Source organism: Diabrotica undecimpunctata, chromosome 5 (genome assembly GCF_040954645.1).
Source record: "Diabrotica undecimpunctata isolate CICGRU chromosome 5, icDiaUnde3, whole genome shotgun sequence".
NCBI classification, from domain to species: Eukaryota; Metazoa; Arthropoda; class Insecta; order Coleoptera; family Chrysomelidae; genus Diabrotica; species Diabrotica undecimpunctata.
The window spans coordinates 99,591,068-99,607,487 of record NC_092807.1 but is presented as its reverse complement, the minus strand read 5'-3'; the positions used below and the strand labels follow the sequence as shown (position 1 = coordinate 99,607,487).

General features: G+C 34.9%; 1 protein-coding gene across 6 annotated transcripts in view; it reads left to right on the top strand.

Annotated features, from left to right (window-relative positions):
• nemy (cytochrome b561 family member no extended memory) overlaps nt 1-16,420 on the top strand; it is a 286,552-nt gene that overhangs the window by 251,074 nt on the left and 19,058 nt on the right. For all 6 annotated transcript variants that reach the window (XM_072532339.1, XM_072532338.1, XM_072532340.1 and 3 more), the window contains one exon: nt 15,922-16,091. In XM_072532339.1, coding sequence (XP_072388440.1) covers nt 15,922-16,091 — 170 coding nt within the window. The remainder of the gene's footprint in view (nt 1-15,921; nt 16,092-16,420) is intronic.

The window sequence follows — 16,420 nt, the reverse complement described above, 5'->3', positions numbered from 1 at the left end:
TACACCTACCCAACTTAGGCCGAACAAGTTGACTTTTGATCTCAAAATAAACTTTTTTCGCTTTGTTTTGCTTATATGCGATAGAAACTTCTTAGAAATGCGCACGGTAGATTGTAAATCTACAGTTTATGAAGTGTATGTAGTAAGGAAAATTAATTTCTAGGAATGAACAACTCTGATAGCGTTTTAAATACTAGAGAAATGTTTTCAATATTGACTGCACGCAAAAAAGATAAATTTGTGTATATGCATTTTTCATTTGATCGTGAGTGACAGCAACATTTATTAACTTAGTACTTTTAAAACATTTATATTTAACTAAGTGTTATTTCATTAAAAAAGTTACTAATCCAATATGAGAAATAAATTTTTCAAAAATACGTTTTTCTTGTATTCTATACAATCTATTCTATTCTAAACAATCAAACGGGCTATCTAAAGCCAATAGAACATTTTTAAAAGCTTTAATTACTCTGCGACAAAGGACGCGAGCTTTTAACAATTTGTAAATTGATTTTTGGTTTAAAACGATGTCCCTTTGCAAATGAAAAATCGGTTTTAAGTGTTTCTTCAAACTAGATAAAATTTTGTACAAAAAACTTGACTACAAAAAAAGACTAGCGTATTTTTAGCCGTAATTAAATTTTTTAAAGTGATCGCCATTTTTGCAAAAATTGCAAATATATCGATTTCTTACTTTAAATGTATAAAGGGTTATTTACAAAACAAGGATATAGCTGTAATCTTCACACTTTAAAATTAGTTACAAATATACAGGGTGTTCCATAACACTATACGGTATCAAGGATATGTTTTTTTAATGAAACATCTGTATTTTATTTTAAATTTAAAATCCGCTTTACTTCCTCGTTACAAGAATACCAAGTATATTTAAGTTATACAGGTTATTCCTTAAGTTGAACGCCGTGTATAATTGGAAAGGGGTACAAAAGTAACGACCTTTTGTAGTCACAGTTTTTAAACGATTGTCAAAATTTACAAAAATGATTGATTTTGCTCAAACTCTTTAAATCTAATACATGATAAGTCTAAACACAAATTCGTGATCTCAGCATCCTCATACAAGTATCCTAAACATTTCAAGAGAGCAAGACGTTAGTTACGAATATTTTCAGAAAAGTCCTTCGACACTCCACATGCACCCATACCACATTCAGCGACACCAAGACTTGACTGTGAACGATATTGAAAGAAGGGTAGCTTTATGTGAACGGGTATAACAAAAAATAATTGTACAAAGAAAGTTTTTTGATTTTGTTTTGTTCACTTCGGATTCCAAGCAATTAAAAGGTGAAGAAAACGCAATGGATAAGTAATTATCTAACAGATCGATAGAAAGAGACGGGCCAATTCATTGGCCAGCTAGATCACCAGAATTAAGTCATCGACTTCTTCTTCTGGACTATATTAAAGATTTAGTGTACCGTAAACCTACAAAAATAATTTTAATCACATGAGGATCAGAATGCCACAAATCCCTACAAACGTAAGTAGATCATTTGAAAACTGTCTTCAAACCTATGTTGTCGTTATGGGAGCTAATTTCGAACACCTACGATGAAAATAACAATTTTTTTATTTGATTTTGTAATTTTTTATGTTTTGCTTTAAGATATTTGTAAATAGTAAAGTAAATAAAAATAATCAATTTAATCCTACAATACCTCTTTTTCCACTACAATTTAAAGTATCTTCAAAACAATTAAGTACATGCATAAGAAATACTTAGGACAAATTAAACTGCATTGACTTTAGTTTATGATCATCATCATCATCATCATCAGTGGCATTACAGCTCGTTATGAGAAAAAGCCTTCTTCAGAACAATCTTCCATTCGCCCCTGTCTCTGGCTACTCTTCTCCATGCTTTAACTCCGATGGATTTTAGATCATCCTCTATGTTATCTTGATACCTAAGTTTTGGTCTTCCTCTGGGTCGCCTTCCCACTGGTCCTCTTCGGTCGAAAATTTTTCTGATCGTTGCATCTTCATCTCGCCTAATTACATTCCTACCCATCGAAGGCGTGCTAATTTAATAGATTTTACAACGTCAGGTTTCCCAAATCTTCTATCCCAACTAACTCAAAGTTGTAGCGCTTACGCCCTGTTCTTGGATTCCTCCATATATTTTTCTTAGAATTTTTCTCTCGAAACGTTTAAGCAATTCTTGGTCGTTCTGTGTAAGTGACCACGTTTCAGACCCGTATGTTAACACTGGCCTTATTAGTGTTTTATATATGGTAACTTTAATTTTTCTGGGTAGTTTTGGGGCCATATGTTTCCTCAAGCCATAATAGCACTTATTGGCAAGCACTATTCTTCTTTTAATTTCTTCGCTGACATTGTTGTCTTTGGTCAGCAGCGAGCCCAGGTAGGCGAAGGTGTCCACACCTTCCAGTTCCAGATCATCAATTAATAGTCTAGGTATCTGGTTGCCTGATCTAGTACAATACATATAGTTGGTTTTCTGTGCGTTTCTTTTTAATCCCGTTCTAAGTGCAGACGCCCTTAGTGATCGAAATGCTTCGATCAGAGATTCTGTGAACCTAGCAATAATGTCTATGTCATCTGCATATCCGACCACTTGTACAGATTTATTAAAGATGGTACCATTCGTATTAATATGGCACTCTCGAATTACTTTTTCTAGTGCAAGGTTAAATAAGAGACACGACAGTCTATCTCCCTATCTCAGTCCATTTTTACAATGGAAGGGTCTGGAAAAGTCGTTTTGGATTCTGACTACACTCTCTACGGCTGTGAGTGTAAGTTCCGTTAGTTGAACAATATGAAGCGGCATTTGAAATTCCACCATAGCCTGTACAAGTTTTTCTCTGTTGACTGAGTTGTATGCGGCTTTGAAATCCACGAATATGTGGTGGGTGTTGACTCCGAACTCAAGCGTTTTCTCAAGAATCTGCCTGACTGTGAAGATTTGATCCGTTGTTGATTTATTGGGTCGGAAACCGCACTGGTAGTTCCCAACTATTTGTTCAGCATAGGGGATCAATCTTCTGTACTTTAGCTTATGATGGTGATATAAAATACATGGTGATGCATTTAAAAATACTAAACAATTAATAAATTCATGTTTTGACTTACCCTGTATTAGATTTAAAGAGTATTAGGAAAATTAATTATTTTCATGAATTTTAACAATTATCTTTTTATCTACGATTGTTGCTTTTATACTTCTTTTCAAATATACAGGGAGTTGAACTTATTACGATTTTCATGGAAATTTGGTTATAACTTTTTAAATACCCTGTATAATACAAAAGAATTTTGTATTCTTTTAAAAAGAAGGTAAAGAGTATTTTATAGGCGGAATAATATACAGTGTGTTTTATTAAAAAAAATATCTTTAATTTGTAATTAATTTTTAAAATGTAAAGCTTACAGCTACCTACCTCATATATTTGCAAATATAACTTTTTTTGATATGTTACAGTAAGAAATATAGAAGAACGCTCAGATCTGTATGTTTTGATAGTTCAGCTTTAAGATATAGTGCGGCGGCTGGTTCGGATAATTAAATATGTAATTAAAAATATTTATTTTTTACTTATATACCGTTAGGTATATACCGTTAAAGTAGGATATTTGACCTTACAGGGACCCTCCATCTTACCGCATGTTTGAGTCTTATTTTTTAATCACATACAAGATAAAAAAAAAAAAAAATAAAATAAAAAATTGGGTTTCGCCCAATTTTTAAATGTTCTAAAGGACTCAGTTACTTTAATTTATATAACCTACAAAAAAACCTTGATTTAATCTATTTTTGAAGTCTATAAATGGGAAAACCCCAAAAATACCTAAAAAATCAGTTTTTCGGGTTTGGAAGGTGGCGCACCTTAAGGAAAAGTCTGGAAAAATCAGAAATATATTTTTTGAGTAAATACACAAAATAAAATAAAAACTAGATCTACAGCCATCCCAAAAAAAATTATGGGAGTCACATTACGGAGTAGATTGTAATCAGCCAAATACTAGTACTTTCGGGGGATACCAAGTATATAATAAACGTGTTAGTGAAAATGCTATTCAAATAAGCACTGACCAAAATTGCACATTTAACATTAATATAAATAATTGCCCAACCCCAAATTAAACATATTTGGAATGCAATTATGAAATTACAGTTATACTGTACCTACTTGTTAATTTTAGTTCTCTAATAAATTTTGTTAGTTATATAAATGAAAAATGACTTATTATTTGAGGGAAGTGGTAAAATCATAATATGTATAACATGGGAGTAAAGTGGCTTTTCCTCCCTTGAATGATTACTAAGTAAACTTCATTCATACTACTAAGGAAAAGTAGCACTTTGCTCCCTTGTTGTACAAATAATTATAAAAAAAATAACAAATGTTATTTTTTTTAAATATTAAAATTATTTAAATACAGTTCATATAAAAATATAATTGTTTTATAAAATTAAAGAAAGAGAATACTCAAATTGTTAACACCTTAGAAAGAATGTTTTATTTTCGTGCTAAATAATATCTACCCACGCCTGAGTCGACTGGCCTACTCGAAACGATGATCTGGTGAATGTTAAGGCTCTAACCTAAATTTAAATCAGTTGCATAATCTTTAATTGATGGATTTTATCAAGTGTGAATGTATTCTGCAAGATTTACATAGAGATCGTAGAGGCGTTCAGTCTTTAACTCGATGCATATGCATCCGAACCCACAATAGGTAGAACATTTACATACTGACTGTTCTACACGGCTTTGTTCCTTTTACAAATTTGAAAATTAACTGATATTACGTAATATTTAGTTGTGGTATTGTTAAGTAAATGCCAATATTTCTTTATTTATATATTAGGCAACGGAAGTATTTAAACCATCTAAGATATGCAGATGACGTAGTACTAATAGCCGACAGCTGGAAAGAACTGAAGACGATGATCGATGAGCTTCATACGGAATCCATAAAAAAGGACTGAAAATGAATCTGAGTAAAACTAAGCTAATGTCGAATAAAGATGATCAACCGACGATAACCATCCAAGGAACAAAAGTGGAACATGTAGAAGAATACATATATCTGGGTCAGAATATCAAGGTAAACAAAGAAAACCAAACTACCGAAATAAGCAGACGAGTAAGAATGGGATGGGCCGCATTTGGAAAACTCTCATACATACTGAAAGACAAAAAGATACCCCAAAACCTTCGAACCAAAGTGTTCGATTCTTGTATCCTTCCCGTTCTCACTTACGGAGCTCAAACCTGGACATTCACAAAAAAGAACATGGACAAGATTCGAAAAACTCAGCGAGCCATGGAACGACAGATGCTTGGTATCTCACTAATAGATCGGCAAACGAACGAAGCAATCCGGAACAAAACAAAAATAAAGGACGCCGCGAAACAAGCAGCTAAATTAAAATGGAAATGGGCTGGACACAACGAACGTCTCGAAGATGGTAGATGGAACCAAGAAGTCGGAAACTGGCGACCGTACGATGCGAAGAGACCAAGAGGAAGACCTCAAATGCGCTGGAGCGACGATATCAAAAGAGTCGCAGGACCAATGTGGAAACGCCTAGCACACAACAGGGATGAATGGCGAGAAATGGGAGAGGCCTTTATTCGACAATTCGGATAGAAAAAGGGCTAAATTAGGCACTATTGTCTGTTACAATATTCTCATTGTTTTTTAAGGGCGTCTAACACTTCTCCTTCCTGAACATTTTTATATGATAGCTTTTAGTTGTAATCTGCTTTCATAGTCTTTTCTTTGACTTTTGACTTCTGAGCAAGGGTCCAAGTCTCTAAGCCATGTGCTAAAACTGGTGTTTTAAAGTTTTATAAATTTTAGATTTAGTAATTCTCGATATATTTCTTTGTGTGTTTTGGTAGACCAAAAAAGCATCTATTATCGAGGAGGATTCACTCAGCGAAAATATATTTATTTGATTTTAAATGAGTATAAAATATATGTGTTAATAAATAAATCAAATAAAAAATATAACATTAAGTCGATAGACCCTTGAATTATCCGATGGTCCACGAAATTATCCGATATTGGCAACACTGGAGTCGAGTGAGCACCGGGCGCATTCTGTTTCGCCGGTCCGCTCCCCTCCCCCTTGTTCACTACTGTCACGCGTGTTATGTCATAGTCAAGCTTTTGTTTTATTTTATTACGCACGCTGAGTTTTTTGCTATCACCAATGTATACTTATATTCAAAAGAATAGAAAACGAAGTGAAGAATTAGGCGAGATAATAATGATAATTTAAGTAAAAAGAAGAAATATAGGAAATATGACGACCAATATTTGGATTTTGGATTTTCCTGCGTTACTAAAGGGAATGAAGAACTTCCACAATGTGTTGTTTGTCACAAAGCTGAAAGTATGCTTCCTAGTAAACTAAAACGGCATTTGGAATCAACTCACAGTGATTTACAAGGTAAGCCAAGAGACTATTTTGTAAGAAAATTGCGAGAGCTAAAACATCAGACCACGGCTTTGGTTCCAAGAGCATCAATTCCTACCAAAGTATTGCTCGCCTCTTACATATAGCTTATCGTGTTACCAAATGTAAAAAGCCACATACGATCGCTGAGTAACTGATCTGACCTGCAGCGGTTGATACGGTAACAGTGATGATTGGAGAATCGTCAGCTAAAGAAATAAAAAATGAACCTCTTTCAAACAATACGGTTGGTTGCAGTATTCACGACATGGTAGAAGATATTAATGAGCAAATTGTGAGGAAACTTTTTTACTCGGGTTTATTTGCCATTCAACTGGATGAGGCGACTGATAGTAATGATGATGCTTAATTGATATATTATTTACGGTACATACAAGAAACAAATATATGTGAAGATTTGTTATTTTGCAGAAAAATATGTGAAGGTTGTGAAGCTACTGATTTATTCGAGATTTTAAACTCATATAATGACTAAAAATAATATTAACTGGGATAACTGTGTAGGCGTGTGTACAGATGGTGCCCGAGCGATGTCTAGACATATGGAGGACTACAAGCTCTCATCAAAACCAAGGCCCCAGCTCCAAGTGTAAAATAGACACATTGTGTCATACATAGAGAGGTCTTAGCAGCAAAAAACGTTACACCTGAATTGAGTATTGTGATGGATAGCATTATTAAAGTGGTGAACTACATTAACACACGACCCGTGAAATCAAGACTTTTCCATAAACTTTGTGAAGAAATAAGGACCGAACACGCCTCTTTGATTTACTATTGCAACTCTCGTTGGGCAGTCCAAGGGCTGTCCAAAGGCAACGTACTCATACGTGTATACGAATTATGAAATGAATTTTACACGTATCTACGTACAGAATCACATGATGATTCGCAAAACTTAATAAATTTAGGGTTTATAATAAAATTAGCATACCTCTGTGACATATTTAACAAATTAAATGATCTTAATAAGTCTTTGCAGGGTAACAATACTCATATCCTGCAATTGCCAGATAAAATTACTGGGTTTCAGAAGAAGTTGCTCTTATGGAAGAGAAAATTGGATAAAAAAATTGACTGTTTCCCTGATTTAACAAGATATTCTACAAGAAAAATCGATGGGAATCTTTGATCCCTCTTTAAAAAATATGTGCGAACACTTTGAGAAATATTTTTCCGAAGATATGGAGCAATATGACTGTGTCAGAAACTCTTTCCTGCCACCCACATCATCGACACATTTAACAGATGAGGAAGAGGAAGAACAACTGACAAAATTGTCCTGTGATTCCAGCCTAAAGCTTCAATACGAAAAGGTTTGAATTTTGGAGCACACTTTCTCGTGAATATCATGCCATTAGCACTGTTACATTAAAGGTTTTGTTACCATTTGCGACTTCATACTTGTGCGAAACGAGCTTTTCTGCAGTTGAAGTAATTAAAAACAAGTACAGGTTAAACATAAACTTGGAAAAATAAATAAGAGTGGCAATTTCCCAACTGGAGCCCCGGTTTCATAAGCTGTGCTCAAAAAAAACAAGCACATCCCTCACATTAACCAGTCAGTTAAATATATGTCCCTTTTTATTTTTGTGTCTATGTTTTGATTTCGTTATTAATTTCTAATAAAAAATATAAATGTTCAAATATTGTTTTTGTTATAACTATAACCTGTTACTAGGCTAGTACTAAAATTGGTAAGTATTATTGGGGGTTGGGTTGAGGGGGCGTAACAAAAAAATAGCAAAGTCTCAAGTCAAGGGCGTCACAGTAGGAATAAGTTTGGGAAGCCCTGCTGTAGCCATTTCCGAGAAACAGTGCTAACTTTACGCTAATATCTTTGTCATTTGGATCTACAAGAAGTTAAATACTCTTCTGAAATATTGCCGTTGGTGTTGAATCAGGAAGTTCATATTACATTTTCCAGGACCAAATTAAACAGAGTGCAAGATAGTGCATCACTCTGTCGAACACCATTATTCATGGTTATTGTACGAGACAAATAATTTGGTATTTCAAAATCCTGCGATGTACAGTAAAGGACCTTGCTGTTATAAGCAAATTTAAAATATACAACCATATTCCTTTGGAATATTTCCATCTTTAGAATTTATTCGTATTAATACAAATTATATGCATAATATACTCGTAAAGGAGCGGATATAAAGGAGATACCTAGCGATATTGTTCGAATTTTATGATGGGTAAAATTATTAAAAATTTATTTAATTTGTATAAGTGAATCGTAATTCCCATTAGTAAAATTCATTTATTGATTACAAGGTACTGGCAAACATACATACAGTGCTTTGATAAAAAATAAAATTAATACATAAAAGTAATAAATTAGAGATACAAATAAAATAATTTTAGAGTTATTTTTCATGCCATGTTTGAAAATATAATACAGGACGTAATGTGGATTTCCGATAAAATGTTTACATTGCCAATATTATTTAAATCACTTTTTTAATTGTTTTTTTTTCTATATGATTAACCATTATATAAAAATTGTTAGATCAGGAAAACTAGCCCAATTGCAATTAAAAAAATGGCATTTAAAGTTTTATGATGCAAAGTGGTAGATGGGGGTATAATACATAAAATAAAAATAAATTAAACAGCTGAAAAGTTCCGGAGTTCATTTGAGGGGTAAAAAGGCGGTGAACAAAGTGTTTTTAATTTCCAGCGAAATTTGACACCATATTAAAAAATTTCAAATACTAAAGTTGTAGTAAAAAATATACAACTTTTGTTATAAAAATTTTGTAACAACCTCAAAATTTCCAAGAAAACTGAAGAAAAACGTCTTTTTTCGATGTTTTTGTTTCTTATTTTTTTTTTGTTTGTAAAAGTTATTTAATTTTATTGAAACTTGGTGAAAATATACTTTACTATGTTCTTAAGTATAACATTTTTTTACAAAGTTAAATTCAAAAGTTTCCGAAATATTTCGGATAAATTTTTTTCTTCTTCTACGGCACTACAGCCCAAAATGAGCCTTGGCCTCCTTTATTTTTTGCCTCCACCCTTGTCTGTCTGTGGCTGCTCTTCTCCATACACGGACTCCTAAAAGTGATTGTACGTCGCTGCTTACTGTGTCTTCCCAGCGCTTTCTTGGCTTTCCAACTGGTCTCTTTCCCTGCATTCTGGCGTTCAGTGCTCATTTTGGTAGCCTATCCTCTCCCATTCGTATCACATGTCCGGCCCATTGCAATCTTTGTATTCTAATGAAGTCTGACAGGGGTGTTTCCTTATACAGTTGATAGAGCTCGTTGTTATATCGAATTCTGAAGATTCCGTTTTCCCTCACAGGTCCTAGTATTCTCCTCAGTACTTTTCTTTCGAATGTGTCGAGTTTGTTTTTGGATGTTTCTTTCAGGACCCATGCTTCGCTGCCATAACATGGTATTGGCCGAATTAAAGTTTTATAGATTCTCATCTTTGTATTTCGGTGGACACTTTTAGACCGAAATATATGGGAGAGGGCAAAATAAGCTTTGTTTGCCTGCGTTATCCTTTTTCGTATTTCTCCATCCTCTGCTCCATCGGCATATATTTCTACTCCCAGGTATGTAAACTTTCCAACCGTTTCAATGTCATCTTCATGCATAATGTTTTGTGGGATTATATTTCTTCTCGTCTGTACCATTATTTTTGTTTTTTCTGTGTTAATTTCCAGACCTAGCCTTTTCGTTTGTGTTTTTAACTCTGCGTATGCTTCCTGTGCTCCTGTTGATGTTCTACTCATAATATTAATATCATCGGCGTAGGCAGCCAGTTGAACCGTTTTATTGGTCAGTAGGTTTTCTCGTCCAGTTTGCATTTGCCTAACCGCATACTCCAGTGCCAGGTTAAACAATGTTGGTGCCAGCCTATCTCCCTGCTTTAGTCCCTGCGAGATTTTGAAAAAGTCTGTCCGGTTGTTTTGTATTCGTACACATGCCTGAGTTTCATCCATTGTGGCTTTAATGAGTCTAATCAGCTTATGTGGTATTGCTAATTCTGCCAATATATAGTATAGTCTGTCCCTTTTGACTGAATCGTATGCCTGTTTGAAGTCTACAAACACGTTGTGAACATCAATGTCGTGTTCCCACGATTTGCTCAAGACCTGCTTGACTGTAAATATTTGATCCATTGTCGATCTTCCCCGTCTGAAGCCCGTCTGATATTCTCCAATAATATTTTCTGCTAGTGGTTGGAGTCGCTGGTTTATAATATACGTGAGGACTTTATACGCTGTACATAGTAGAGAAATTCCACGGTAGTTTTTGCACTGGAGTTTGTCTCCTTTTTTATAGATTGGGCATACTATACTTTTCTTCCATTCGTCGGGTATTTTCTCTTCTTGCCATATTTCTTTGATAAGCGCGTGGATATGACTTGATAGGTGGTTGCCACCTACCTTATACAGTTCTGCTGGAATCTCGTCAACTCCCGGGGCTTTATTGTTTTTCTGGGCCTTAATAGCTTCGAGAACTTCCTCTATGGTTGGAGCTTCTACTTCAACTTCGTTCTCTTCTACATGGTTCGTACCCATTTCATCTTCCATATCTACTTGTGTTCCAAGTGGGGTCTGAAAATAATGCTTCCAGGTTTCTGTGACTTTCTGTTGGTCACTGATTATTTGCCCACTTTCATCTTTGCATAGGCTTGTTTGAGGTTTATATCCACTTTTTATCTTTTTTAGGTATTCGTAAGCTCCTCTAGTTTCGTTTTTTTTTGAAATTTTGTTCCATTTCTTCTATTTGTCCATTTTCATAAGCTCTCTTTTTGTTTCTGCATATCTTGTCTGCTTTCCGTCTTGCGACTTCAAATGATGTTCGTCTTTCCCGTGTTCTTCTTGTTATGTACATTTTGTGCGCTTCGTTTCTTTCTTCTATCGCTTGCCTGCACTCGTCATCAAACCATGTTCCTCTTCTCTTCTTTTTCTTGTTTCCCACGGTGGACGCTGCTGCTGTCAGCACTGCTGTTTTGATATTATTCCATTTGCTCTCTATGGAGTGCAGTTCTTGTGTCCTTAGCTCGTGACTTCTTGCTCGAACTTCTCTCTACATTCCTGAGTCTTCAGTTTTTCCAGGTCTAGTTTGTTTGTTCTTTGTTGTCTTTCGTTTCTTTCTCTGTTAACTCTGCACCTAAATTTGGTTTGCAGTAAAAGATGGTCTGATCCACAGCATGCTCCTCGTCGTGTTCTCACATCAGAGATACTACTGGCTGCCCTTTTGTCTATCATCACATGGTCAATTTGATTGGTTGTGGTTCCATCTGGTGAGATCCACGTCATTTTGTGTATGTCTTTATGTGGGAAGCATGTGGAGCTTATAACCATGTTTTTACTGGTGGCAAAATTTATCAAAAACTCCCCATTCTCGCTTGTTTCATTGTGCAGTGAGTGTTTTCCTGTTGTGCCATAGAACTGCGGTTCCTTGCCTATTTTGGCATTCATATCACCCATTATAACCTTAATGTCATTTTTTGGCGCGTTGTCATATACTATCTCCAGCTGTTGATAGAAGCTTTCCTTTGTATGTTGCTCTTGTTCATCTGTTGGGCAGTAGATGTTTATCATAGTAAGGTTGAAGAAGTGGGTGCGAATTCTTAGTTTGCATATCCTTTCATTCACTGCCTGGAAGTCTATGATTTTTGACTTAAAAACATTATCTACCACAAATGCAACTCCACATTCTTTGATTCCTTGTTCTTTGCCACTATATAGAATTGTGTGCGTTTTGGTGTCCCTGACACCTTTCCCCAGCCATCTTGTCTCCTGAAGAGCAGTGATCATAAGATTATATCTTTTTAGTTCTTGTAGAAGTGCAGTTTGAGCTCCTGGTCTATTTAGCGTCCTCACATTCCAACTTCCAAATGCATAGTCCATGTTTCGTAGCTTTAGTCGTTTCCGAAAGTTCCCGAAATGTTTAGGTTTCATAACAGTGTGTTTTTCCGGGAGTGGGTTGTTAGCCCACTGCCCAACCTTCCTCCTTTACCCGGGCTTAGGACCGGCACTGGTGACTCCTGAGCTACTCAATCCACCCATTAGTCACCACAGGCGGAGTTATAAATTTTTTTCGAAATTTTAAATATTTTTCGAAAAAAAAAATCACACCCTTTTTGAAAGAAAATATCCAATTTTCTTTTTCTTTTACTTCCGCTAGGGCTCATTTTCTTCGCTTAAACATCTACTTTTTAATAAAATCAAAATACATGGTGATTCGTGAAAACGCAAAAATTACCTTTTTTTCAATTTTTTCACTTTTTTTTTTATTTTAATTTTTGCGAAAAAAATTATAAAGCTTATTAGCCCATTATCTTTTCATTGCGCTCTATGCTCATTATCCCAGGCGTGTTTGCATACTTATAATCTGTCGTTCAGCAGCATTAGATAGTTTGTAGTTTTCACATTTATATCAACTTGACTGTAAAAATTCCATATCTTTTGATCAGAGTATGTTATTGATGAAAATCGAAATGTATTTTAAGGGTGAAAGAGTCAGTTTTCCTATGCAATTTTTGGATTTTGCCGCAAATGAAATCTATAAATGATTCTATAAAGGTGTTCAATTAATAAACGTTTAACGATTTTTACCATTTTTTACGATTCTCATGAGATCAATATTATTTATCACCTCCATTGACTTGTGACTATAAAATTTTCATTATTAGATCCCAATCTTCAAAACATATAGCCTGAAATTTCGGTTTTGCGTTTTGGCAACAGATGTGAGGCATTTGAAATATGCTCAAAAAATGATGGATTTAAATATTCACTGAAGCTATTTTCTTGTGGTATTTTAAAGTAATTATTATTTGGAATACAATTCCCCCGGAGGCGATGAAATAGTGGCAGATGCCTTGAAAGTGGCTGGAAAAAGATTATGGCAGGTCCTTGCCAAACTATTCACTAGATGTTTGCAGGAAGCAATAACACCAACCCAGTGGTATAACGCAGAAATTATCATACTTCATAAAAAAGGGGATGCTACCGACCTCAGGAATTACAGGCCCATCAGTCTACTTTCACATATTTATAAACTATTTACAAAAATAATTATGAAACGACTAGAAAATAAATTGGAATTTTATCAGCCCATAGAACAGACGGGTTTTAGAAAAGGCCATGGAACAAACGATCACCTACTGGTAATAAAAAATCTTATAGAAAAATGCACTGAATATAATAAACCACTAGCTTTAATATTTGTCGACTATGAAAAGGCATTCGACACGGTAAATCAACAAAAAATGTTAAAAGCCTTGACAGAATGCCGAATTGACTATCGGTATATAAATATAATTAAACACATATACCAAAACGCAACAGCCAGTGTTAGAGTGGGTGATCGTCAAACCCAGAAACTCCCGATACAACGTAGAGTACGCCAGGGGGACACCATATCGCTGAAACTGTTCACTACGCTTTTGGAATATATATGTAAAAGGGCAAAACTGACCTACAAGGGCATAAACATAAACGGAGAAAAGCTTAGCCATCTAAGGTTTGCAGATGATATTATACTAATAACTAATAGGATAGATGAGGCCAAAGAACTTTTAAATCAGCTCTACCTTTCCTCGCTAGAAGAGGGATTGAAAATAAATATATCTAAAACCCAGATGATGACAAATCTTGTAGTCTGCGAAGTAGGAACAAGATCCATAGACCAGGTAATGGCCTATAAATACCAAGGTCATGAGATTCGCATAGGAAAAGATAACCAATCCGTTAAGCTTCTCCGTCGTATACGACTGACTTGGGCAGCCTTCGGCAAGCTGAACCATATTTTCAAATCGTCTGATATACCAATATGCCTTAAAAGAAAAACATTTAATCAGTGTGTTTTGCCAGTGTTAACTTACGGTGCGGAAACGTTGACCATGACAAGGAGAACAGTTCAAAAGATCCGTTTGTGTCAAATAGCGATGGAGCGTGCTATGTTGGCCGTTTTACTACGACACAAGATCCCAAATCGCCAGCTACGACAAAGAACAGGAGTGGCTGATGCAGTAGAGAGAGAAGCAACACTGAAATGGAACTGGGCAGGTCACGTGGCTCAAATGAGAGATAATAGATGGACAAAGCGGATACTGGAACGGAGTCCAAGAGATGATGCCTACCGAAGCAGAGGTCGTCCACCAACACGTTGGACTGACGATCTAAAACGTTGCCATAGGAATTGGATGCAAGAGGCACAAGATCGAAATATATGGAAAATTATGAGGGAGATCTATGTCCAGCAGTGGATAAGCGAAGATTGAATGATGATTATTTGGAAATTAAATATATTCACATTACAAACAATTGTAAGTCACTGAAAATGCTTCCACCATTAGGTAGATTTTGTAGGTAATGTTGTGTCTTTTCGAAAAACGTAGTTGTGTTGTTAAAAAAAAAGCAGTTTTAAACGTTTTAAATCGTTTTTAATGTGAAAGTTTAAATTTAGCGTTTTTTAGGATTATTTCAACCTACCTCACATTTGTTGCTAAAACTCAAAATCGAAATTTCAGGCTATAGATATGTATTGAAGATGGGCATCTAACAATAAAAATTTCGTAGTGACCGGTTAATTGAAGTGATAAATATTAATGATCTCATGACAATCGTAAAAATGGTAAAAATCGCTAAACGTTTATTTAACACCTTTATAGAATCTGACTTCATTTGCGGCAAAATCTAAAAATTGCATACAAAAGCTGCTCTTCACCTTTAAAATGCATTTTGATTTTTGTCGGTAGCATACTATGATCAAAAGATATCACTTTACAGTCGAGTTAATATAAATTTTATTTAAAATTGATTTCGCGCGTACTTGACAGTGAAAATCACCGGTCGCTTCAGCGTTGTTTCTAAGAGAACGTTTCATTCTACAGAAAAATTTTTTTTTTAAATATTTTCTTCTCTGGCGTTCACATTCTTGGTAAAACGATTTTTTCCGTTTTCCTCCCCTACGAAATGCGGTTTTAGGGGGAAGCCGTGGAGTAAAAGTGGTAAACCTTTTTGCATCTTTTTTGGGTCCCAAAATTGACATTTTCAGAAAAATTCAGCTTGTTAGTATAATTTTTAGAGGTTCAGTTAAATTTTCGTCTCTGACTACTAAAGTAAACCTTAGCCATTGTTGGAAGGTTGGTTTCTCTGTTATCCGCTTGACATTTTGTCAATGATTTAAACAGCTCCAGCTCTAACAGTCTGATCCCACGAAGACAAGGACTCTTTGACTCTCAGAATCGACGTGTTCGTGAAAAGTTTGAACAACAATGTTATTTGATCTTTTTTTTTGTTTCTCATACTTGATACCTACATCTAATTGATGTTATATTTTTTATTCGTTGATGATGGATAAATGGTCTTCCATAAACAATACAGTGCTCTCATTATGATATTAAAATATTTTTGCAGATAATATATCTTTATTATTAATACAATATTTATTTTACAGTTTGTGGTTGGTTTCTTCAGCTTCCTGGTGTTATTGTGCTGCGAAGGAGCAACCGCAGGGTTTAGAGCTGCTCTTGTGCCAATCCATGCCTCCTTTGGACTGACGACTTTCATGCTAGCCATAGCAGCTTCTCTTACAGGACTTACGCAAAAAGTTTGGTTCGTGCTAGGGTACGTATTTGACAAATATTCTATAAGATTATTTAATATCTATAGCCAACACTTCTGTCAATGTAGATGACCTACAAAGTAAATCAAAATATCAAATTAGCTGTTATTTATTTAGTATGTTTTGCCAAATTACCATGAAAAAACACATTCAAATGACACTATTTCCAATTCAGTCCTCTCAAAAACTCTTCGTAATGAAAGTTGAAATACATATAGGTGAATGGTGAGATATTCGAATTGAGTCTAAAAGTAACCATCTAGGTAAAATGATAAAATTGTTTTATCAAAATAAGTGTTCTGTTGGGACAACGTTTCGCGCGTTTATAGCT